We start from the raw sequence: 26,833 nt of genomic DNA, 5'->3' as shown, positions 1-26,833 counted from the left end.
TTTGAATGAAGAGCACACAGTTATCCTCATTGCCCTTTACTGGCCTTGTCAGATCTGGTTTCCCTTCCTTTGGCCTCATCTTCTACACCTGCCATGGATTCTGGATCCCACTCCAGACCTCCTGTCTCACCGGACAGGCATGACTCATCTGGACATTCAGGCCTCAAATGGACCGCACGGTTTCACCAGTTTCATTGATTGCTAGACAGCACAGGCTCTCCTCCCCATCTGCTATATTCTTTTATCTTCCCATAAAGCTTCCACTAGAAAAATTTACAAAAGTAAATGGAAAAGATTTGTTTTTGGGCACACACAAAAAATTTAGATCCCTTTTTAGCACCAGTTCGTAAGGTTCTTGACATATTAGCCAGAATTTCAGAGAAGGGGCAAGCACCCCAACTGTCAAATTTCAATTAGTCATTTCTAACTTTCATGTAGGAGTAAATAACTCGACCTTAGCTTACTCTAGGCTTTTCAAAGCCTTTCTCATAGGAGCCTATTTACTTAGGCCTCCTTTAAAGGATCCTCCTCCTTGGGATTTAAATGTTTTTCTTCAGGCATTGACCCAACCACATCCCCACCCCACTTTGAACAGCTAGCCAAGTCTGATCTTAAAATTTTTGACCTGGAAAACCATTTTTCTAGTTTCTACTACCTCTGCCAGAAGAGTGTCTGAGCTTGAGGCTGTGTCTTCTAAACTTTATTTAATTTTCCACAAAGATAGGGTTTCTGTATGGGGCAATCCTTCCATTTTACCAAAGTTGGTGTGAGTATCCAGTATTAATCAAGGGATCAACCTTCCAGTCTTCTTTCCACATTTTCCAAACAAAGAAGAATATATGTTATACCTTTTGGATGTCCACAAAAGTTATTTTTTTTTACTTGTACAGAACCAATGATTTGAGACAATATGTACCATTATTTGTTTCCTTTTCTTATTCCAAATTAGGCAAACTAGTTTTTTAAAGTGACATTGGCCAGTTGGTTGACTGATTGTATTACCTTTGTGTATGAAAAAGTGGGTTTGTCCTTGTCAAAAACCACCAAAGGCCCACTTCACTAGATCTGTGGCAACTTTCTCAGCCTTTTTGTCAAGGACATCATTGGATGAAATCTCTGTAGCTGCAACTTGGGCTAATCCTTGTATCTTTATTTCTCATTATAAATTGGATTTGGTCTCTAGGGGAAGAGCAGCCTTTTGGCTCAGCTGTGCTCTGGAACATCCTTTCTTAGAGGCCTCCTGGGATTTGGGTAGGCAGGGGCTACACTGTCCTAACAGTTGAGGAATGAATGAAAATTACATCAGATAAAAGTTATGTACTCATAATGTTCCATCTGTGTTGTCCATTGCCATTCTTCCTCAACTTCTCACTCACCAACCCCCTCCTTGCTTTACGTCTTGAAAGATCGAAGTATATTTGAGGAAACTTTGTTCCTTGTTTGAGCCCCAGTTTCTTTTCTTCCTTATTCGTCACTACTGTGAAGGTCTGTGGGCAGCAAACTAGATCTGAGGTGTGTTAGGTGACTATGGCATTGTGGGTAAAGGGAGGAGCTCAAGAGTTACAACTATGATCTAGAAGAAGCAGCTGAGACGGATCCAAGGATCAGATCCAAACCCAACAGTTGAGGAAGAATGAAAATGGACAACACAAATGAAAAGTTATGGTGAGTACATAACTTTTTTCACTTTTCTGTTAATGTATGTTTGTCTATGTCTTGAGTAACAATTTAATAAAAGTGCCTAGAAAAAAAGAAATAATAAGTAGGCAGTGTTCCATCCTTCTAGGGCTAATTGAACAAGAAAATGCTCAAGGCCTTCACCAGGTATGCTGTGACATTCTCAGGTTTATCTTCAGCCTCTTAAGCACTGTACAGAAAGAAAACTGCCCTTTTCTATTCTAAGAAAAAGAATAACTGTTATGTTAGTCCTCCAAATTGGACATATAGTTAAATTATATACTAACCTTCTATGTTTATATAAATCCTGCCCCTTATCAACTCATAAAACAAAACAAGTTTAGTAAGAAACTGAAGAATATCATGGGAAGCACCAAGGCTGCTTGTGAGCACGAGATAGCTGCTGACACTAAGGCCTTTTTTAGATATATACGTAATTGCTACAGTAAGACCCTGCTATGCTTAAACTCGCTGTAAATGGTGCTATCCATACCATCCCTGAGCCCATAGTTAATAGCTTGGCAAATATATTCTGCTGTAATTTCATTCCACCTATCATATACTCTGCCCCCACCATACCATACCATACCATACCATAGGGCCAGGCAATATACTTGACTGCTTACTGGTGACCTTAAAACATCAATCTGTCAAACCTGTCCTAAATATTTTAGTCAGAATCTGTCCACAAGCTATGAAGAATAGATAAATGCCATAATTGTCTGCTTACATATGGGAGCCCCCCAACCCAGGTAACTCTTGACCCATCTTGACCCATCAATCTCTCGAGTCTCCTCTATAAAGCCATAGCGCAAATTTTATTTATTTTTATTTTATTTAACATTTGTTAACTGGGAAAGTCCAACTTGGAATGAAGCCAATTTTCAGCAGGGGCCCTGAGAGAAACATTCCAGATGCATGTTTTTGTAACATGGGAGGAAACTGGAGCACCTGGGGGAACCCACATGAATGCAGGAAGGACATGCAGAATCCACACAGAAGGCACTCCAGCCGAGAATCGAACCGGAGAACCTCTTGCTTTGAGGCGACAATGCTACCGCTGCACCACTGCGCCATCCAATTCTTCTATTATTATTATTCTAGAACTAGTCAGTATAGACATAAATGTTTGTGCAGTCTAGGCCATACACAGTATTGCTTTGGTCAAGGGTCTGTCTTCTCTTCTTAATCTTGTTAGGATCTAGATGAAGGACTTCCCATCTGCACTGTTTGTGGACTTGGCCAGAGTACTTGATGCCATTCTCCACACTGGCATCATAAATAAGGTAGCTTAACTTGAACTGCTGACTGGCTGTCTAACAGAGCACACTTGATCAGAGTAAGCGGTACCTCCTCCAAAAGTAAAATTTTAACTAGTGGTGTTCATCAAGGTTCTGACCTAGGTGTTCTCCTGTTTGGAATTTGTTTCTTTGAAGTACAGGCAAATTCTAATAAACTTTTGGCTAACCAGATTTGAGTATAACTAACATAAGGATCATCTTAAACTCCCCCTGCAGATTCATTAGTACTCCAACAAGGTCTTTGATCACAATAGTGTTCTAAATCATTGTCGCCGTATAGTAGCACGTAATTGTAACTCCCCTTAAACTGACACCGTGATCTGCAGTTTGCAAACTTGTACAGACAAAGAACTGTTCTTAAGTTTGCACATCTTCAGTATGGCAAGAAGTTTCTTCTGTTATGGATTCTTATCCATATCTCATTCTGTTCTAGTTCTCCTTTACTCTGTCCTTATCGACCCTGTCATAAAAATACAGTGCTCCATTTGGCACGTGTATCTGTAAAATAACTATCCCAACTATGAAAAACTCAATTTTTAAAACTAAGACTTTGAGATTTAAAGAACCACCCATATTTGAATAGACTAGTAACCCTGACCCTTACTTTCTGTGGCCTGTAGACTCCTGCAAGGTGATCTGTGCCTTGCCTTCTGAACTATTATCAAACTGTGCTCTTTGCAACCTTTTCCTCAGAAAGATTCTTCTTTTCCTTTTGGCTTTTCCCGTTAGAGGTCACCACAATGGAGCAACGGTCTGCAGAACGATTGGCAGTGGAGTTTTTATGGTGTCGAGTTGCCAGCCCATCTTTCTACAGAAGGTGCACACACTCACACCTAGGGCCAATTTAGTGTCTAATCTACTTGTAGCATGTCTTTGGAATGTGGGAGGAAACTGGAGCACCCAGAGGAAAGAAGATCTCAATTAATATCCATTCCAGACACCTAGATTTGCACCAGAATTTCACCATGTTCTGATTCTAGAATGCATTCATCACTCTGTCCCTCTCTTGTCTAGGGAATACATTTCCCTAACATATTAGTATAAAGCTCTTAACAGTATTTGGTGAATGGATGGAACTGATTAAATTAAATTTAGCCCAGAGATCTTTTAACTATTGTAAGCTAAACATTGTCGCATCTCAGTCCTTCCTATTCTTTTATATGCTTCTTTGCATCCCTTTTCTCCAGCTTTTCTGTATTTTCCGCTCCTTGAGTAATACAAGGTAGTAGACATAACTCTACCTCTTACCATCGTGTTCTGAACTATTAGTTTACATTTGGTGGTTGTTCTTTTATGATAGTTTTTGGAAAGCTTATAATGGTTGATATGTTTCTGGTTGGTATAAATGTATAGATCTAGGTAATTTTAAGGTCATACGCTAAATTTGATAAAAGGAGAAAATAGAAGATTCAAACATACAGTCATGTGTCAACCCCTCCCTGAAAAAAAATAATACTAGAGTAGCCCCCTCTCCCAAGTCATCAAAGATCCTCTCAAATAGATATGCCTTAAATCGTCTTACATTGCCCTCAGCAAATTCAAATTTAGCAAGCCTTGCAAGGAGTGAAGACTGAGCAACTATCTGAAGTGCTCTTAAGATCAGTGAAGAGTCTGTCCATGATGGTATATAATGTCATAGTCGTATGTTAACAAGACCTAAAACCATTTTGAGACAGAGAGCGGTAGCTCACTTGTTGATGTATAGTCCATAATCTTTCAGTATACCATTTTGCTCCAGTACTGTAGCCAAAGGACATATGTTGCTGTCAGATTGAAGCCCTTTCTTTTGGGCTGAGGAGTCTTGGGGGGGGGGGGGGTCTTTGGTAAAAATAAAGCAAAGGAGTACTTGAAACCATAGTAGGCTATGCAATTGAGTGACTTCTGAATCACAGGACTAGCTTATCTGAGGAAGATGGAATGAATGGTTTGCTTAAATGGGTGGTCAGAGGCAGTTGGTTTTTCCAGGAGGGCTGCTACTAACTAATTCAAACAGTCTTGGAGGGGAGGGGATTGGTTGACATGTACTGGGAAAGTTAGAGGAGATTGGGTGTCCATGTGGTGGTCCCTGATGTCATGAAGAGTCAAGTATGGTTGACATTCTTAGGGGGCATCATATAGGTTCATAGGTTGGTACTAGGCTATCGGCCTTAGGGCCTATACAAGTCTAGCCATAACAATTCCTTGGATAGTTCTTCCCACAGTATTTACTTCTCTGGACCCCTGACTAGCAGGGCAACTGACATGACCCCCGGGGTGAATTTCCTATCTCCTATCCAATCATCAAGGTTCCTTTTGAAGAGGGCCAAGGAGGCGCTCTGCTTGACATGTATGGGGACTCTCTGGGTCAGGAACCTATCCCTCCAGCATGTTTTGTTCATTGTGATGACACGGTTTAGATCCCTGGAGCATGTGGCTCTGAGGGATTGGGATTTCTTTAAGTGGAGCATGTCCAACAGCTCAGGGCTTGACATGGCCTTGTATGTTAAGCAGAGATCGCCTCTGAGTAGACGATATGCCACAGAGTATAGCTGGAGTTTTTTAGATGGTCAGCATATGGCATCTGCTTTAGGCCTGTGATTTTTTTTTAGTGAGGTATTTCTGTGGCCTTTCCAGCTGTTGCAGATGTCTTGTGAGGTACATACCAAATGGGGCATTATACTCTATAATGGTTCTAATGAGGGATGAGTACAGTGGGACAATGACCTCCTTTTTTCTGGATGAAAAGCCCTTAGTGATGAGGTGTGCCACATAGAAGGATTTCCTGACTGTTGTGGCGATGTGGTTATCGAAAGTGAGACCACTGTCCACCTGTGTCCCTAAGTCTCTCATCACACTTTCAATGTTTAGTGTACTGCCACCTATGTGGTAATTCATGGGTACATGTTTTTTTCCAAAGGGGATAACTATACATTTCTTAGCCTTAAGCTTGAGCCCATGACTCTGGCACCAGGCATCTGTTTCTGTAAGGCCCTTTTGTAGAATATCCACATCATTTGGGGATTAATAATGGCTCCCAGTTTGCAGTCATCTGCGAACTCTGTTAGCCAGAGTCCCTTAGTGTTGGCCTGTACTTCAGAGAAGTAGATGCCAAACGAGTGGTCCCAGGACTGAACCCTGAAGTACTCCACTTGTCACTTGTCTGGAGCTGGATTTCGAGTCGGCTTCTTTTACAGTCTGAGTTCTGTCAGTAAGCCAGTTGGCAACCCATCGAGTGACGTAGGGATTTATGCCCAGCTTAGGAAGTTTATCTGTGGTTCCAGAGTGGGGGATGGTGTCGAAGGCCTTGGCGAGGTCCAGATAGACTATGTGGACCACCTTACCCTCGTCCACAGCTCTGGAGACTGATTCAAAGAAGTCATTCAGGTTCAAGAGACTAGATTGGCCTTTCACAAACCCAAACTGGGTGGGGTCCAGTGTTTGAAGGTTGCCAGTGTCTTTGTTTATAAGTTCTATGATAATGTGTTCCATGCCCTTGCAGATCAGGCTCGTCAGACTGATGGAACGGTAATTCCCGGGATCCAAGGTGACTCCCCCTTGTGGAGTGGGATAAGTGTAGCTGTGCACCACTCAGTGGGCACAAGCCTGAGGTGAGGCTATGATTAAACATGACACGTAGGTGAGGTGCCAGTTCATTTTGTAGTTCATGTAGTACACAGCCTAGGATGTCATTTGGTCCCATGGATGCTGTATTCTTAGCTTTGGAGAGTGCGGTTTCTACCTGTTTGGCCATGATTACTGGAATTTGGGTGAAGTTGGCACTAAATCGATCTGCCAGGATATTGACAATATCCTTGGGATCAGTATATTTAATGCCATTCTGTTGAAGCTCAGAGCAGATCTGAGCATTGCCATTTAGATTCTTAACATAACTATAGAATGCCTTGTGGTTGTCTTTGGAATCTTTGGCAGTTTTATTTTTGTAACTAGCTTTTGAGGATTTTATGAGGGATCTCAGCTTCTTACTGAAGCTGGTGAGGGAGTTTTTTGCATCCTGGGATATGTCTTGCAATCCCGCAGAGCAACTCTGTGTTACTTCGGTGGGCTCGTTACTTGGTTGCAACATAAATTATCTTTGCAAAGCTGGTAATGATCCTGGTGCTACACCTTATACATGGGCATATGTGATTTCAAAAGTTGCTATGATCTTCCTTCCACTGCGATTAGGCCACATCTTGCCTTAAGTGTCCTGGTCTCCTAAGGAGAAATTGAGCCAGGGTTATACACTGCCCTTTGAAACCTGCATTGTCTAAAAAAGGAACAGTCTTTCAGGTAGTACACAGCCTAGGATGTCATCTGGTCCCATGGATGCTGTATTCTTAGCTTTGGAGAGTGCGGTTTCTACCTGTTTGGCCATGATTACCGGAATTTGGCAATCTTGACCTTTAGGGGGTGAGAGGGGGGTGACGTTGGCACTAAATCGATCTGCCAGGATATTGACAATATCCTTGGGATCAGTATATTTAATGCCATTCTGTTGAAGCTCAGAGCAGATCTGAGCATTGCCATTTAGATTCTTGACATAACTATAGAATGCCTTGTGGTTGTCTTTGGAATCTTTGGCAGTTTTATTTTTGTAACTAGCTTTTGAGGATTTTATGAGGGATCTCAGCTTCTTACTGAAGCTGGTGAGGGAGTTTTTTGCATCCTGGGATATGTCTTGCAATCCCGCAGAGCAACTCTGTGTTACTTCGGTGGGCTCGTTACTTGGTTGCAACATAAATTATCTTTGCAAAGCTGGTAATGATCCTGGTGCTACACCTTATACATGGGTATATGTGATTTCAAAAGTTGCTATGATCTTCCTTCCACTGCGATTAGGCCACATCTTGCCTTAAATGTCCTTGTCTCCTAAGGAGAAATTGAGCCAGGGTTATACACTGTCCTTTGAAGCCTGCATTGTCTAAAAAAGGAACAGTCTTTCAGGTAGGAAGGTGTTGATATGAAAGCTCAAAAAAGGCTGTAAAGACTGGATTTCAGTATGCTGTGTCAAGTTCTAATAACAAGGTGGTCTCCATGGGCACTAATCTTTCTGAAATTAATGCAGGAAGCAGTCTGTGCATTGTAATGGACCATGTAGCTGTTTGTGTAGACAGCAGGTGACCCCCTCCCCCCCATAGAGTAGATATTTCTTTCTCAGAAAGGCATAAACATGACAGGTATAGTCCAGTGGAGGGGGACAGCATTGCTTTTGGTGCAGCTATGATGTGAAGGGAACCTAAAGAACCATGCTCCTTAATGAGATGGGTAATATTTATGAGAAATATTGTGAATTGTGATTGGGTTTGTGACACTGATGTCAGGAAATTCACCTCCTAATTGGAGCAAAGTGAAGTTTGAGAGATGATTCCTGACATCTGTATCACGAACGAAATTGAGTTATGCTCTGAGACTTTGTCATAATTCTTTGTATTACATGGAGATTTATCTGTACCTTGTACTGGCAGTTACTACCAAAAAAGTTTAGGAGCTTGACCTGTTCTGCCGCTTTGAAAACCTGTAAAACACACAGTGCTGTCACATGAACAGCAGGCAGAAGCAGTGTTCCACTGAGAAATGAAGGGCTTTAAAAGCTGTTGGATAGTTTGCTCTTCCGTGTTTGTTTGTGTGTGTGTGACAGTGAAGAGTTTTGACGGCTTTAAAGCTGTTATATATATTTATTTCCAGTTTGATGACCGGGGAGGTCCACTGGGCTCAAAGAGCCCATTTTCAGTGGAGGCCCGGCGAGAAAAGCTCCATAATACAAAGTACAAGCTACAAAGTACAATACATAGTTGCAAAGGTACCAGTTAAACAACTTGTAGCTATAAAATAGCAAAACTAAGCAAAGTTGAACTGCAACATGGAGAAAAATATATAATACATATTTACTGGTTGAGAACAGTAGTACAGAGTTAAATTTGTACAGAGGTTTGAAACGTCTGAGAAAGTTATAAAAGTAACATTAAAATAGGGTTAATCCCTGGTGTGTAAGGAAGAATGAACCTTATGTGTGATGAATGTATTCATATATTAGGCAGATTAGGTAGGTAGAGTGCAATTGCACTTCCATTTATAGGAGAGGTAAGAATGGAGCTGGGTTTTGAAGAGTTCATAGTTTTCAGAGATTCTTAGAGATGGAGGGAGAGAATTCCATTTTTTGGCTAGGGAAAAGGATAGGAGTAGCTGACCAGCGGGCCGATTTGGTTTGTATACAGAGATTAGATTTTGGTGGGCAGATCTTAGAGTTTATAGTCTCTCATTTTTCTGTAGTGGATGGCAGTGTCCGCTGTTATGTACTGGCACGTGATTAGAGCTTAACAGCACTGAAAGGTGCTTTACAAAACATTGTTAAACATCTTTATTACTTCAGAATACTTTTCTTTTTTCAAGATTCGGAGTTTAATAGCCGTGCTGCATGCACTACAGAACCTAGAGAATATTAGGACGTGATTTAGAGTTGGGACATGGAGTGCTCTAAGTCACTGGATATAAATTTTCACTAATAAATTGTATGCAAATAAAGAATAACTTTCTTGGGGCAGTTAAAACAATTCAAGAATGTCTGCAGTAGACAGAGTACATTTATGGTTGAGAGATGGAGTAAGTAAGCTGATCCCATTTTTTAGGATGTTCAGCTAACCATTAAGTGGGAAATTTGGGCATGCTGCATGAGCAAAACATTTTTTATTTGCCATCCAGAAGTTTATTTCTGTATATTTTATCAAACACTTTCTTAAAATTGATAGTCTGCAAAATCTGGAGTTGGTTCATTAGTTTAGATGGCTTCACAGTCCCATATTCTAGACCCTTGCTTGTGTGATGATTGTGAGAAGAGCATGCTGTCCGTATTTGTTACCACTTTCTTCTCAGGCAGTTTCCCCTGACATGAAGATAGCCTGCTGTGGTGAGGTTATAAGCCTAGAGGCACAACACAGGTTGACAGCTGTGTGCAGAGTTCTGTACAAATCCTTATTTAGAAATGTGTAAATAGTGTTTATATTGGTATTCATACAGTTTCTTATGAACAGTAATGCTTCTATTTTTAAATATTTATTTTCTAAATAAATGTATAGAGTATAGTACCTGTAATTTATGTATTACACAAGATTTTATGTAACCCTGGAACGTTTGATATGGAACCTTAATATTTTTTCTTTGATTTATTAAGAAATTATTTTCAAGCATTAATTTGTTAGTATTTATGATAAATTATGTAACAATAACATTCTCAAAACAGGGTACCTTTTGCTTAATTTTTGCTCCTCAGGAAAATAAATATTCTGCTTGCCGATGTAGGGAATGTGTAGATATGGGACTGTGATGATGAATCGGTTTGTTATACATGCCATACTTTTTATATTCATGTGTGTGTTTGTTTATTTTTACAGTGGTATTACTAACTGAAGTTGATAAACTTACAAAAGATGCCCAGCATGCCTTGAGAAGAACCATGGAAAAGTACATGGCTACCTGCAGACTTATTTTATGCTGCAATTCCACTTCCAAAGTCATCCCACCCATTCGAAGCAGATGCCTAGCAGTGAGGGTACCAGCACCCAGCATGGAAGATGTAGGACTTTTTTTTTTCCTTGAGTTTGTGTGAGCACTTAGGGAGAGATGTACAAACTGGTGTTAATAACTGAGCAGCTGTTGAACTGAAACTTATTGTTTGCCAGCACATTGTGGATTCATTTCTGTATGCATGTATGTAGTTAGGTTTTGTAGTTCTTAACCTTCCTTGTCTGTGGCTGTCTTGTCAGCGTAGTCCTGACTTCTGATCCTCTCCTTGCACCATTGTTCCATTCTTAACCTTGGAGCTACCACTTTTGGGACATACCTTAGTGTGACCCTTTGCCAGCTGAGCCTCTTTCTTGCTAAATGGAATGTGCCTCTCGCTTATCCCAGCTTTGATGTCCCACAGCCAGGGAGGAGAGTGGACAGGTTGGAGGGCCGTCGTACTGCGGCCAGCTGGTTGGAGTGGATTGGTGATGATCCTGTCCGCAATGAAATGTTGACTTGCACACAATTGTGAGTGTGGGTGTGTATATGGTGGGAGTACTATGAGAGAAATGTATGCATTGTTGGATCAATTGAATGTATTAACAGGAATAGGGCAGTGATCGAGCCATCAGGACTGTTTTCAGACCCTGTCTTGAAGTACATATTAAAATGTATATAATTCCCACCTCCACAATTACACTGAGATGCTGTGAAAAAGCTGTTGTAAGCTAAAGTAAATGTAATATTTTATCATAAAAAATACAATTGATGTAAATTTTGCAGCATGTGAAATACGCTTGGAATATAGTAGATGGCATTGGACTGAGTGGTCAGGCATGAAAGGTGAGCCCAGAGTGGGGATGGCAACCAGGTGCTACCAAACAAAACAATGTAGAGAAAACTAGCAAAACAGAAACACCTGGATAAAGGTTGGCTGTGTAGCAATGTAAGTGACAAGGCACAGTGTAAAGTTAAGGTAGAAATTTGGAAGCTTAAGCCATAAAAGGGAACAAAAATGGTGACAAGTGATAAAGGAAAGACAGAGTCCAAGGTGGACCAGCAGGAGTCAGCAACAGAAGGACAGCAGGAAGAAAATGGGCAGGGGGGGCCACTCAGCTTTGTGGAATATGCATAAGGCAGAAGAGTCAGAACAGCGGATAGATCTGATAGGAAGAGTACATGAAGGATGGGAGAAGAAGACAGAAGCAGCACAGTGAGTAAGCCAGCTAGCATAGACAATGAGAAGAGCTGGAAGTGGTGGACATTTTACAGATAAGGGTGCTGGCATGGGGCAGGAAGTGAAGAAGATTGGAGCCTCTGTAGGGATAGGGAAGAGGGATTTTGTTATCATCAGAACCTCATTCACAAAGTGGATTTAGAGTCTAAGCAAGCAAGTATAGACAGACTAAATTTCATTGAAACCAGACTCTGGGCTGCATACAGTACAGTAGTTGACAGAGTTACCAGAATATTCACCAAGGAAGAGAGGTGGATGCACATTCTGGTGTTTTAAGAACCATCAACCAGTCAGGGGGAGGTAAATATAGCGGCCGAGGCCAGGGAGATGATGGAGCGTGGCTGGAGTGGAGGTTGGAGTTAATTTCTCAGATGTGTTCACTGCGTCATGCTGACATGAGAGAGGATTATAAAGTATATGACTGTTTGCCTTGGTGGACAAGGGTAAAAAGCTTGGGACTGGTTGAAAGATTGTGGAAGCTTTGGCAGTGATATCGTCTCTTTGCAGGGGCCAACCTTTATCTTAGCCCTAGATGGGACTGAGTTGTAAAATTGCACCTTAGCAATCATACCTTTAAACTAAGGTGCAAGAAAGGTGGAAGTGTTACAGAAACAGCGGAAATGGGTGTTAGGTAGGAGACAGAGGGCAAAATAGACACAGATACAGGAGACTAACAAACAAGGGTGACAGTATGGTTGGTTAGTATTGTTCTGCAATGCAAGGTGTTCTGAGTAGGAAGTGAGACAGCTGCAGATGGTACAGAAGGGGGAAGGTGAGCATTGCTGGTGTTACAGAAATCTGGGACACTGATAAGAACATATCAAACCTGGGGGTGATTGGATAATAGGGTGTCCATGAATGACAGAAGGAAGAAATGTAGATAGATTAGAATCCGCTTACAGAAGGCTATTAGATGTGAGATCCTAGAGGGGGGAAATTCCAAACTAAGAATGAAGTAAGGAGATAGGCAGTAAATTCCAAACCAAGAATAAAGCAAGGAGGTAGGCAGTGTTAGAACCTAGGATGTTCTTGATATGGATCACTGCTGCAGTAGCCTAAGTTATGTGGGATATAACAGACAACTACCAAACCTTCAAGACACCTTCCACGTGCCAAACCGTTAATCTTCTCCAAGCCATTCAGAGCTTTCCTGTTGAGTGCTCCTCTGTGGGCTGTCAAGGATCAGCGCTGTTCCAGTGTGAGGCAGATAAGTTCCTTTCTAGGGAAAAGACTTCCACATCACTTTTTTGTGACAGAAAACTTACTTTTCTGAAAATCTTACTTAAGCTAGGAAAAAGTGTTTTAATAATCGGCACCCATTAACCAGGAAATAATGCAAAGAAAAACAGGTAGTATATCTGGTTATACAAATATAATTATAACAGATCACAGCTCATGAGGGGGACTAAAGTTTCTAGCATGAGCCCACAAAACTTTGGCAAAACAATCCTTTATAAACCGTAAGAAACATTAAGTATGGTATGAGGCACACGTTATGATACAGTTTTAAGAAATCAGAACCTTATAACCATGCATGCTGTTCAGACGAAAAGTGCATGTTCATGAGTACATCATTATTTTACTAAATAAGGAAAGCTAAATCCAGTCATCTGTTGAACTCCGTTTGCCATTTTAGTCATACTTGGGTGAACTCTCATCAAGATAAATTGTGGCATAGGTCCCTCTGACCTCTTTATGTTGTTTTCTTAATGCTGTCTTCAGTAGTCCTTACAAATATTTCCTCCATTAATTTAATTTAGTAACACCGCTATAGAATTTGCCTGAGACAGAGAGGAAATATGGCAGCTGCTTTCCTTTTCCTGTTATTGTAGCAGACTACAATTTAACATTTCATCTCGGGCTGCAGTTTGTGCCTGAAATAAGCATTTAGAATTATGGAATGTAAAAAAGAACTTAACTTTTGCTGTAATATGTTTTCTATGTTCCTATTGCACACCTGACTTGATCATCTTTATTTATTTATGTATTTCCAGTTTGGTGACCGGGGATGTCCACTTGGCTCAGGGAGCCTGTTTTCAGTGGAGGCCCGGGGAGAAAAGCTCCATGTTACAAAGTTTAGATACAGATACAATATAGAAAAGTAAAACAATTTACAATTATGTTTCATGCTAGAGAGCAGGTGTAATTTCTTAGGTACATGTTACCTTTAGATACAGACACAATATTATTAATGAACAGTTTACAGTTACATTTCATGTTAGAGAGCAGGTGTAAATTCTTAGGTACATGGTACAAATTTGATATTTACAATATGTACATATGTGTGGTAGCCTATAGATCATAGCTAGAGAGGCTAGTAATCATAGTTGGAGAGGGGTTTAGAGGTGGAGAGAGACTTATATGACTAGGTGGGGAGAATGCAGTTGCATTTTCTGTTGGTGTAAAGGTAGGAATGTAACTGAGATTTAAAGTTTTCAAAGTTTGCACAGGTCCTTAGGAAGGATGAGAATTCCATTTTTTCGATAAGGAAAAGGATAGCAGGAGTGGACCATCAGGGTGATTGGGTTTTCGGACACAGATTAGGTTTTGGTGAGTAGATCTGAGAGTTCTATGAGGGGTGTAGGAGAAAAGGATGTTGTATAGAGCAGGGAACTTAGAGGGTTGAAAGATTAGTTTGTGGGCTGTGGTAATCTGAAGATAGTCTAGATGGTTGGAGAGTTCAAGCCAGTGTAACAAATTAAGGGCAATACAATGATGGGAGGAGTATTTGGCTTTGGTGACAAATTTAGAAATCTTATTATGACAGACTTCCAATTTTGAAGCGAGTGTGGCAGATAAGTTAGTTAATGGAGGAGTGCCATACACTAGTGAGGGGAGTAGATAGGTAGTGGCAAGCATTTGTCTGGTGGAAGGAGAGAGAAACTGGATGTTCCTGTATAGCATACCAAGTTTTATATAGGTTTTCTTAATGTTTTGCTGGATGTGAGTGTCAAATTTCAGGTGTTCATCAATAGTGACCCCAAGTAGCTTGGCAAAGGAACAACCTCTATAGTGGAGTTGATTTGGCTAATGATTTGGAATGAGTTTTTATCAAGAGGGGAAGCTTTTGAGGGAGAGAATAATATTGTTTTGGATTTATTGGCATTTAGCGAGAGGTGATTCTGAAGCATCCAATTTTCAGTGGTGGAGAAAGCAGCTTTGGTCAGTGTCTTAAGCTCTGGGAGGTTGGTGGCACTGCAGATTAATGTGGAATCGGTTGCATATTGTACAATTTTGGTATTGGGTATGGCTTTGTGGAATTGTTAATAAAGATGTTAAACAGCATTGGAACGAGTATGGATCCCTGGGGAACCCCATTGGTGGTGGGAAGGAAGATTGAGGTGCCTGTCCCCCATTTTACAGCTTGAGATCTATTGGAGAGGTAGGTAGAGAACCAGGATAAGGTATTCTGGGAGAGATTAAGGTCTGAGAGATGGTATCAAATGCATTGGACAGATCAAGAAGAACAGTAGAAACTATTTTTCCAGAGTCCCTGGCAAGATTTATTGCTTCTACGAAGGAGAGAAGTGCAGTGGTTGTACTGTAGCCTGGATAGAAGCCGTGTTGGGTTGGAGTGATTAGTTGGTTATTGGCTAAGAATGGCATGAGCTGAACTTGAATGCATTTTTTTAGTAGTTTGGAAATTGAGGAGAGGATGGCTATGGGGCAGAAGTTGGAGATCTTATTGTTTTTGCCTCCTTTATGGAGAGGTAGAATGAAGGCAGTGTGCCATAGTTTGGGAACATAAGATTATAGCATGGATCTATTGATCAGGATGCTAATAGGAAGAGCGATACCGTCTGCAGCTATTTTTAGGAAATAGGATGGGATATTGTCAGGGGCACTGGAGCAAGGTTTTAATTTGGAGAGTAATTTTTTTATATAGGATGTTGAGATGGATTTAAGGTTGAATATAGGCGGAGGGTTGAGGGGCGGAAGGTGTTGTAGGTGGTGTTGACGAAAGGGTGGATTGAGGGGAAGGGTTATTGTTAGGGAAGGTTTTGGTCAGTTCAGCTATGTAGTTAGTGAATAAGGAGTTGAATAGAGAAGCTATTTCAGTGTCAGATTTGCTGGTGTCAGGGCAGGGGGTTGCTTTTGGTACCTGGGTGGAGAAGAGAATTAATGGAGTTCCAGATTTTTTGGGGGGCTTTTAGATTGGTTAGATTGGAGTTTAATATAGTAGGACTTTTTGTCTCTGATTTGTTTTTTAGCAAGGTTTCAGAGTTGTTTATATTTAAGAAAAGTTTCAGGCTGCTTGTTTTGGTGGTATGTTTTCCAGGATTTGTCTATTTGTAGCATGAGTTTTTTTGGTATCTTTGGTTAGCCAAGGGCCGGATTTGGTTTTTACTCTTTTTGTTCTTGGTGGCGTTAGGGAGTTGAGGATGTTTAAGGAGGAGGAGTTGAAAAATTCTATGGCATTATCTAGTGGAAGGGTTTTTAGTGGGTTCCAATTTGTTTGTTTCAGAGTTAGAGAAGGTAGCTGGGTCAAAGTTTGTGAGGTTACGTGTGTGGATGACTTGGTGTAGGTGAAGAGAGGAGGGGGTAGCTCAGTAGATAAATGCTGGCAAGTGGTCTCCTATAGGGTCGGTGTGATGCAAGAGTATAAGATTTTATTGGGATGGGAAGCTAGTATCCAGTCTAGTGTGACACCTGGGGGGAAGCTAGTATCCAGTCTAGTGTGGCACCTGGGGGGGGGTTGTTTTATTGGGCCTGGTGATGGAGTTAGTAATTTGTGTATAGTTAAATATATTGATGGATATGGTGGGATTGGGGTTATTGATTTTATTCCAGTTGATGTTTACGTCTCCAAATATATAGGTCTCCTGCTTAATATTGGTCGAGGTCCAGAGGAGTATGTCCTCCAGACTAGTGGTGTTGTTACCATGGGGGATATAGAGCAATAATACAAATGCTTTTGTGGTTATTTACTTTTAGCAGGCCTGTTACTAGTTCTACATTATTGAATGTGGGGATAGGAATAGGGTACGGAGTGATGGATAGTAGGTTAGAGTAGATTAAGGCTACCCCACTACCTTTTCTATTTGTGTGGTCGTGTCTGAGGGATTAGAATCCAGGAGGAAGGATTTCAACGTCACTAATGTAAGGTTTTAGCCATGTTTCTGAAATGGCTACAATGTCAGGTTGGTTGTAGTTCAACCAGGCATGGAATTGGGTTACTTTATTTCTTCAACTTTGTGCATTAATGGTGAAGAATTTGAGGTATTTATGGTTAGCTTTACAGTTTGAGATGGTAGATTAGCAGTACAGTTAGTGTTTGGTCCAGGATTTGGATGTATGTCTCCAGCTAAGCAGAGGTAGTTGAGGAAGGGTGGTAGTATTTTTGATTTGGTGTTTAGTAGTTGTGGGAAGTAAAGTATTAGCTTAGGAGTGTAGTACTTAGTTGAGGGGGGAAATAATTTTATTTTGAAGTAGTGGAGTGGGTTGGGTTGAACTAGTGAAGCGGATGTGTTGTGGAAGTGTGTTTTTGAGTGATAAGAAAGGAGGGTGGGGGGATAGGATAGGAAGGGTGGGTGAAGTAGGTTGTGGGAGTAGGAAGTAGTGAGATATAGAGGGAGTAAGACTAAAATGCAGATAGTTGGGGTGAGGATGGTTTGAGGTAGAGTCCAGGCATGGTGGATAAGTGTAAAGATATAGTAGTGGGAGATGAATTGGGGAGTTAGGTGGGAGAGAAGTGACTGAGATAGGCAGGTGGAGAAAAGGGGTGGTGCTGTAGAGGATGTGTTTGGTTGAGAGAGGGAGGGGTTTAGGGTTCCAGTAAAGGTAGGGTACTGGCGGCGGGTGGGAATTTGGGGCAGGCTAGGGGAGTGGAGTGAGCCCGAAGAGCTAAAGGGAAGATGGCTGGCTGAAACCAGTCAGCCAGCTGAAGCAGAAAAGTGTGCTTTGTGAATGAAGTACAGGGACACCAGGGGAAAACGAGGCTGAGGGGAGTAAGGTGGTGAAATACAGCTCAAGTCAAGTCAAAGCAGGCCAGTGGGGCAAGTATGAATGGGGGTGGGAGATTTCCTGGAAGAGAAGGAAAATAGATTTAGGAGATCTTAATCAGTAAGTGGGAGAGCAGTGCCACCTAGCGGTAAACATATATATGAGGTAGCATAGGAGGTAAGGGAGTTAAGGACCATTGTAGGCTGCTTGGCAAGTGCGGGGTAAAGCACAGGCACCACAGTGGTGAGCACTAGTAAAAGATTGCAGTATATACACTTTTTTTTATATTTTATCCGGATGGGGCTATAGTTTGGAAGTTCCTTAGAAGGCTGCGGTAGTGTCCTGTAATGGAAGTCCTTTAGGGGTTATTTCCCGGATCGTAATGGGAAGGGTTAATTATACATGGCAGCTTTAGGGAGAAGAGCAGAACAAAACAGGTAAACAAATAAAAAAAACTTAGAGCAAGCTGAGGGAACACAGTTAAGGAGTCCGCAGCAAGGAAGAAAGCAGTTTGAAAATGGGTCCCTGGAGTCCAGGAGGTAATATCACCTCCTGCAGAGATCTAATTGGTGGGATGGGGGTTATGAGAGTTTACAGCACTCTATGTAGGTGTGGCTAGAACCAAGCCCAGAGTCAAGCACAGTCACTAAAAACTCTAACAGAATAAGGCTATGTACTGTTCATAGTAAGAATATGAGGTTTTGTTGTATAAACTATCAGGTAAGAAATATCTTAACACAGGCTAGAGTCCAGCATGTAATAGACATAAGTTTGTTGAAACTAGTCAAAAGTCTTTAAATGGGAGCATTACTTTTTTTTTACTTTTTGTGGTAAAAAGTTCAGTCATAACTTTAAACTAATTGTGTGTGTGTGTGTGTGTGTGTGTGTGTGTGTGTGTGTGTGTGTGTGGTGGAAAGTTGTGTTGTTTTACTTTTGGGTGTTGGGAAAGGCTTTAAAGTGTTTTTTACTGTATTTTCTTAAGAAGAAGTTTTGTACAACTTGCTTGTTTTACCATCTATTGCTGACAGGCTTCCCTTGGAATCCGTCACCCTTTTGGCTTAACCGTGAAACAACCATCAGTTCCTCGGCTCTTTCTTCTTCCAGCCACAAAAATTAAAAAAAAAAAAAATAATTGTCAAACAACCTTTGCAGCACAGCAGACTGCTGAAATGCCTCAGCTGCAGGTGGGTGACTCTGTTGTGGCCAAAACTGGTTCCCTGGACCACTCCTCTTTTTCCTGTGGTCCCACTGTTGTAGTCTCTGCAGCCACCATGGACCAAGGGTTAGGTGTATCCACTGCAGCTGTTGAGTGCCCTTGGTGGGAAAGGAGGGAGCCACTGTTGTCAGCCCTGTGAGAAGGGGCAGAGTGCACTACCCTTCCTTTCAGAAAGCGGTTTCCATTTCTTGAAGCTTTTGCTGGCAAAAGTGGGTCTGTTTCTTCAGAAATTCCTATCAAAACTAAACAAAAACTTAAACGTGTCTTCTCTCTCATTTACTCTGGACAGGAGTAATTTACTGGGCTGAGCTCAGGGTTAAGTGTGGTCTCTTGACCCTTCCTATATGGTTGTTTCAGGCAAAAGAAAAATGGAGTCTTCATTTTCTGAAGAAAGCACAGATTATGTATTGTCTCCTCAGATTTCTGTTTCATATTTTGAGGCGAGTGTACCTTGGGCCAGTATTTTTGAAGGATTCTGTTTTTGTGAAACTGTTTCCAGAATGAATTAGCTGTTTCAGTGGGAAAACAGTGATGTTTCTCAGTCCCTCATGAAGCATTATGATTTGTTACAACTGTACTTTCCGGAAGCTACTCCTAATATTTTTATTTTGTCTGCACTGAATAAAGTTTTGGCCATGCTATCTATCTCTCTGTCTTCTTTGCAGGGCTTAAAATGGGGGAGAAAGGGTTCTCTATACCTTGGATGTCTGTAGACAACTCCGGTGCTATCTTAACAGAACAAAATCTTGAACAACTGATATGAAATTTGCATGTCTTTGTAAAGCTAAGATGAAAGGACAACTTGTGTCAAAACAGACCATTTCAAAATAGTTTGTCTCATACTGTTATCTGTTGTTGCACCCACAGAAATAAAACTATTCCAGTAAGAGTCAAGGCTCATTCTACTGTGGCTTTTTTGGAAAGGTTTGGATGATACTTTAACCTTGCCTGTGATATGAATAGGACCTGCTGGAGAGACAGTTATGTTTCCCTACAGACTGCCCCTTCTGTGGAACAGGCTCCCCATCTATGTGAAGCAGAGTTCCTCTATAACCCAATTCAAGTGTAACTTGGGCAGTTGGTTTGGGAATAGGAAGTTCATCCCTGGGTTGGCACCTGTGTCTGTAATGGACACATACCCCCTCGGATCCAGGGGCAATCATATCCTTGTCGCTTCCTCCATTGTCAGCTCCAGTGTTGGATTCATTGGCTCGGGATCCAAGAGCTTCGACCAAGTCTCCTGCTGACTCAGTCGAGTCCAAGCACTCCCAACCTCCCTCATTGGCTTCTTCCAGGTCCTCTAGAAGCTGATGTTCATCGTGTTTCACTGTTGCAGTCATGACTGTAGGGTTCTCCCCTGTCGGCAGGCAGTCCTCGGTCGGCCAGAATCCCAAAGTCTGGGTCCGGCGTCGGCTGTTCAACCATGCTCCCTGCCAGAGCGCCAGGAGTACAAAGCTGACAGCCGACGCCATCTTCTCCAGTCTTTCTTGCCGCGGCGTGATAGCAGTTCGCAAGTGCCGGTCGGCTGACTCCTGACGATTTTTTCTGAAAAACTTCAGTCCGAAGACTTTTTTCTCCACTCAAAGCTAAGTACCCCGTTGGGGAAACATTTTCTTGCTCCAGTCCGATGTCAGAAAAAGTTAATTGTATTTCATGTGGGAAGCAAATACCTCATAAGGATTTTCATTCTTACTGTATTCCTTGCTTAGGCCCTGACCACGACGTAGCTAGTTGTCGGTTTTGTGCTAGATTCAATCAACATACAATTAAACGAAGGTACGATTTTGCTTTTCATTACTTCGGTAGGCGTTTTAACTACAAAATGTCATCGGATACGGTTCCGGCTACCGGAGTTCACAAACATCGCAAGGATAAAGACAGGCTTCCGAGGTCCAAATCTGACGATATTGCACAAGTGGAGCCAGCTTCAGGTTCGGCCGTCGTCAGTGAGGCACTTTTGCAGCCCCTGTCGTCGGCCATTTCAGAACCGATGGCCGAAACGGACTCTCACGAGGAGCCAACTAGGCCTTTGAATATTTCTATTGCAGGACATTCGGACAATGCTCCTTCGGATGGGTCCAGAGTCGCTGTGCGGGTACCGGCTTCCGAAGGGGTTTTCAGGCCTACTCAGCTTCTAATAAAGGCAAAGCCAAGGACTAAGACTGCAACACAGGCCTCTTCTGAACTGGCTCCCAAGTCACAGAAACAGTTACTCAAGATGGGGGAGGATTTACTTACTATGATTAGGGGTTCACATCCCCCTCCAGATAAAAGGCCAAGGCAGGAAGTTTATTATGATTCCTCTGATCAGGCTTCTGTTTCTTCAGTTTCTTCTTCTGACCAGGAATATTCTTTCCCTCCTTATGAGGATTCTGATGCTGAGGAATCCATTCCTTCAGCTTCTCCCCCTGAGGATTTCTCTTTTGGGGAAACTTTGCATGAAATGAGGGAACATTTCCACTGGGAAGGACAGGAGTATTCAGAATCTAAGAAAAGACTAAGGGATTTTCTTCTCCCCCAACATAAACCCCTGGCTATTCCTCCTGTTTTGGATATTGTGGATGATGCCTTTTCAGAGGCTAACTTAACCCCTGACTCTTTTTTCCTCCTGCTCCTGTTAAACCTGATAGATATTACACCAGTTTTGATACAAGAACCCTACTGCTGACCCTGAAACCATTTCTTAGGGTCCTAAGGGAGTTAAGGCCGCTTCTGCCAAAAACCCCATTCCCACTGAAAAGGATTCTAGATCTTTAGAAAGATGGGGCAAAAAAGTGTACACTTCTGCTACTTTATCCATTAGGGCTTTAAACTGTCAGTTTCATATGCTGCAATACCAGCAATTTCTCTTGTCTGTTTTAAAACAAAAGCTTACTTCCATTTCTGCCTGTGCAGATGATAAGGAATTACATGACTTATTGCATGCCACTGAACAAGTTGGGAAGCATGGTTTACACTGTGGATTTGATGCCTTGGAGGCTTCTTGTAGGGCTGCTGCCTCCGGCACAGTTATTAGAAGGCATGCATGGCTAAAGGAACAAAATTTGCCAGAACAAGTAAAAGCTAAATTATTGGATGCTCCTGTTCAGCATAATGTTTTGTTTGGATCAAAAGCTGAAGAGGTGATTAAAAAGATGGAGGACAAGGCGAAATCCATGCAAACAGTTAAAGATTTCTTACAAGTACAGCCACCCAGATTTAGCAGGAATTGGCCTTCTAAAAATTGGTCCTTTCCCAATTCAGACAGGCCTCAGAGGGGTAGATATAGACGCTCCCGAGGAAGGCCTCAAACACAAGCTTCTTATAGACCAAGATAGTGGACTGCTTCCACCCCTAGGGGAGGAGAGGACAGGTCACAATCTCATAGGAAACAGACTCAATGACTCCCTCTGTTGGGCTGCAGGAACTTCTTGCCTGGAAGCCCCTCTCGGAGGAAAACTCTCTTTTTTATCAAAATTGGACTTGTATAACCCAAGACAAGTGGGTTCTGGATGTGGTTTCAAGAGGTTACAAATTCCATTTTCATACCCTGCCAAGGCCAAGCGGATGGCCAGATCTTCCAAAACATCAGTGGACAGAGGCCTTAAACCAGGTGGAAGCTCTTTTGGCTATGAAAGCCATAGAACTAGTTCCACTTTCAGAGATGGGACAAGGTTTTTACTCAAGGCTCTTTCTAGTCCCCAGGAAGCAAAACTCACCCATTCTGGATCCGTCAGTCTTGAACACCTTTCTAGAGATTCCAAAATTCAAGATGCTTACTCTACAGCAGCTACTTCCAATGCTGTCCAAAAATGCATGGATGGTAACTTTGGATTTAAAGGAGGCAAATTTACACATTCCCATCAGGCAGGAACGCAGAAAATACCTCAGGTTCAAGGCCGGATCGAGGCACTTTCAATTCTCTGCGCTGCCCTTTGGATTGTCTGCTGCGCCCAGGGTCTTCACCAAATGCCTGGCTCCAGTAGTAGCTTACTGCAGACTCAAGGGAATTCAAATTTACCCTTATCTGGATGATTGTCTAATTCAGGCAGACAGCAAGGATGTCTTACTCCAGCATCTAGAATTTGTACAGAACCTTCTCAAGTTCCTGGGATTCTCTGTAAACATAAAAAAGTCAAATCTGACATCCTCACAACAGATAACTTTTCTGGGTGCTCTTCTAAACACCACAACCCAGATGGCATTTCTGACATCCGAAAAACAATTACAGCTGGCTTCAACTTTCAAAACCTTGGCAACTTTAACTCCGCTATCTGCAAGGAGATTCCTGCAGGCTTTGGGTTACATGGCCTCCTGCATCCTTCTCGTACCATATGCAAGACTACACACGAGGAAAATACAGTGGTACCTAAAAAGTGTATGGTCTCAGCTTTGCCACAGTTTAGACATACTGATCTCCGTCATGCCTTGTCTTCAAAAGGAATTCCTTTGGTGGTCCAGGGCATGTACTCTAAACAAAGGGAAACCCTTATGTCTGCCTCCTGCCACTCAGATTCTAACCACGGACGCCTCGGATTATGCTTGGGGAGCCCATTTTCAGGGCAACTGTCTGCAGAGCCTTTGGACAAAGGATCAGAAGCACCTGCATATCAATTTAAAGGAAATGTTAGCCGTTCAGAAAGCTCTAATGGCCTTCAGGAATCTTCTACAACCAGGACAACTACTGATATGGACAGACAACACCACAGTTATGTGGTACATAAACAAGCAAGGGGGATCTCATTCCTACCCCCTTTGCAGACTAGCCATGGATCTATGGAACACAGCTCTAGCTTGCAATCTGGACCTTCAAGCTCAGTTTCTACCAGGGAAGCAAAACTTCCTGGCAGACAGTCTGAGCAGAAACCTTTCGGATCCACACGAATGGATGCTGGACACCGAAATATTCAGGATGATAACAGCAGTCTGGGGACGTCCTCACATAGACCTCTTTGCATCCCATCTCAATCATCAACTACAGAATTTTTGCACCAGGACTTTCCACAAACTAGCTTGGAAAGTGGATGCACTATCTTTCAGTTGGAGAAACCTCTCGGGATATGCCTTTCCACCTCTTCCTCTTCTTCCACAGGTATTATTAAAGATCAAACAGGACAAGCCCAAGATGATAATCTTGTTGGCCCCAAATTGGCCTCGACAGTTTTGGTACCCCACTCTGAAAAACCTATGTCTGGAGCCCCCTTGGTTCTTACCACAAACTCCGAACCTTCTGTCCCAACATCTGGGTCAGGTTCTACACTCCCATGTCAGCACTCTCAGCCTGGTTAATCCAGGGCCTTTGATTTCTTCTCTCCTACCCAAGCAGGTTATGGATGTCATTTTAGAAGCCAGACGTCCTAGCACTAGAAAATCTTATGCAGGAAAATGGAAAAGATTTTGTTCCTGGATGCAGGCTCAGGATTCTGATCCTCTTCTTCCGAACATTCCTTTAATTTTACTTTACTTGACAGATCTCTTACATAAGGATCTCTCTTTCTCTTCCATTAAGATACATGCCTCTGCTATTTCTGCTCATTATAATACAGACCCTCCAATCTTTTCCCACCAGCTCATGAGACAGTTTCTCAGAGGAGCTAAGAACTTAAGACCTCCTAGATCTCCTCCCATTCCTGCTTGGGATCTCAACTATATTTTGGAAAAGCTCACCTTGCCTCCTTTTGAGCCTGCTGCCTCTTCTGACATCAAGTTTTTATCTTGGAAAGCAGCCATCCTGTTAGCCCTTACCTCTGCCAGGAGAGTTTCAGAGTTACAAGCTCTTATGGCTGTAGAACCTTATATTATTTTTCAAGACAGGGTGTCTTTGAGGACTAATCCTACCTTCATGCCTAAGGTGGTTTCCAAAGTGGCTTTAAATCAAACTATCCACTTGCCAACTTTTTTCCCCACTCCTCAAAATAAAGGGGAAAGGATCTTACATTCCTTGGATGTACACAGACAACTACATTTTTACCTGGACAGAACCAAGGACATCAGAAAATCAGAACAATTGTTTGTTTCTTATGCTTCAAGTTCCCAAGGTAAAGCCATTTCAAAACAGACCATTTCTAAATGGATTGCTCATGGAATCAGATTTTGTTATTCACACCATGGAAAGCAAATCCCAGGGAGTATACGGACTCATTCCACCAGAGCTGCTGCCACTTCTGCTGCCTTCCTCAGGGGAGTTCCTACCAAAGACATTTTGGAAGCTGCAACTTGGAGTTCAGTGCATACTTTTTCAAAGCACTACAATCTACCTCTCTACTCTAAGTCTAGGGCAGGCTTTGCCTCTGCAGTCTTGCAGGGCCTTTTAGCCCCTTCTACTTTATGACCACCTCCCTTTCATTCTGCTTTGGGATTCTACCCTACAGTCATGACGGCAACAGTGAAACACGATGAACATAGTACAGTTGTGTACACCTACCATAAATGTAGATGTTTGAGCGTCTTCACTGTTGCAGTCTGGGTTTCCCTCCCTCCTGTCCCCTCTTATTTTTACTTTTGTGTGGTTCCTTTTTTCACCATTCTTCTGAGGTGTATTTGCAAAGGATATGGGACCTTTCTCATTTTGGGACTTCTGACATCTGGGGCAAGAAAAACTAGAGAAGATGGTGTCGGCTGTCAGCTTTGTACTCCTGGCGCTCTGACATCAGGGAGCATGGTTGAATAGCCGACGCCGGACCCAGACTTTGGGATTCTGGCCGACCGAGGACTGCCTGCCGGCAGGGGAGAACCCTACAGTCATGACTGCAACAGTGAAGACACTCTAACATCTACATTTATGGTAAGTCTACACAACTGTACTTTCCGAGGCAGGCATGGACAGGATGATGAGAAGATTTCTCAAGGCCCAGATCCAGATGGGTGTAGTCTCGGCTCAATCCCCTGTCAGATCATGAGCTACCCAGGCCAAACCAGAACAACTACTTTGTCAATCTGGCCTTCGGGTTCGGAGTTGCAGGGTTTGGGACTCCCGTGTGTATCTGGTTCAGTGCAGGTTAAACTCCCTTCCTCAACGCCGATGATACTCTTGATCATCTCTGTTCCTATTCCCTCTGAGCAGAGCAGATCTCGGAGCTGAGGTGTCTGTGCTCGGTCCGGGGGTGTGGGATTGGCTCAGTCTTTGTTGGAGCCATCTCTTCCCTTAGGCACCTCGGCCCTTGACCAGTTCAGGTCTGATCCCTTCTGGAAGCCACGGATCTGGTGTGAGTCCCAGCTGCTTTCCCCTGGTGGTTTTGGCTTTGGGGGAGATGAGAGGACGTCTCCCAGTCCATCTGCCTCTCAGGTAGTGAAGAGGGTTTTCTCCCAAGTTAGAGATGTCCCACAATCCTCCCCTGTACCCCATTCGGGTCAGGGCCTTGAGCCCATTCATCTTGTCCTGAGTTAACGTCCTTAGCGGCCTGCAGGATCTCTCTGCCCAGGAGGGATCCCCTTTTTCTGATATTTCACCAGAGTACCCCGCTGAGGAAGTCCCTTGGAAGAAGACGTGCAAAAGGAAGCACAATGACTCCTTGATGGAGTCATTAGCCGAAGACTCTGACTTTTATGAGAGGGAAGTATCCCCCAATCCACATCTGAGGATGTTTCCTTCAGAGACATTCTGGAAATCTTGAGGCAGAAATGTGGGTGGTCTGCCCAGCCGCCGCCTTCTTCCAAAGAGTCAGTGGTCTTAGAGGCATTTGGGGTGGGTCCATCTGCATCATGGGTGACCCCCCACCCCCGGCAGACAACTTTGTTGATTTGGTTTCCCACTGGACATAGAAGGAACCAGACACCATTGAGCACATTTCCAAGCACCCTGCTAGGTTCCTGGCTCCACCATCAGATAGAAATTATTACAGTAAGGGTCCTGTAGTTGATAACATTGTGGTGGCAGCAACCACTAAAAAAGAGCTGTTAGAAGAAGACTGCTAGTGTCCATCCACCTAACAAGAGGCCTAGAGCGTTGGACAGGATTGGAAAGCACGTTTATGCCTCAGCCACCTTTGCACTGAGGTTGTT

General features: G+C 42.6%; 1 protein-coding gene across 2 annotated transcripts in view; it reads left to right on the top strand.

The window, feature by feature from the left end:
* The window catches only part of RFC3 (replication factor C subunit 3), a 520,251-nt gene that overhangs the window by 141,384 nt on the left and 352,034 nt on the right, over positions 1-26,833 (top strand). For both annotated transcript variants that reach the window (XM_044073227.1, XM_044073225.1), the window contains one exon: positions 10,346-10,527. In XM_044073227.1, the coding sequence (XP_043929162.1) occupies positions 10,346-10,527 (182 nt within the window). The remainder of the gene's footprint in view (positions 1-10,345; positions 10,528-26,833) is intronic.

The sequence above is a fragment of the Protopterus annectens genome, chromosome 5.part1, assembly GCF_019279795.1.
Source record: "Protopterus annectens isolate FY-2018-M chromosome 5.part1, PAN1.0, whole genome shotgun sequence".
In the NCBI taxonomy this organism is placed as follows: Eukaryota; Metazoa; Chordata; order Ceratodontiformes; family Protopteridae; genus Protopterus; species Protopterus annectens.
Note: the sequence above shows the minus strand (reverse complement) of the source record. Positions and strands in the feature narration are given on the sequence as shown.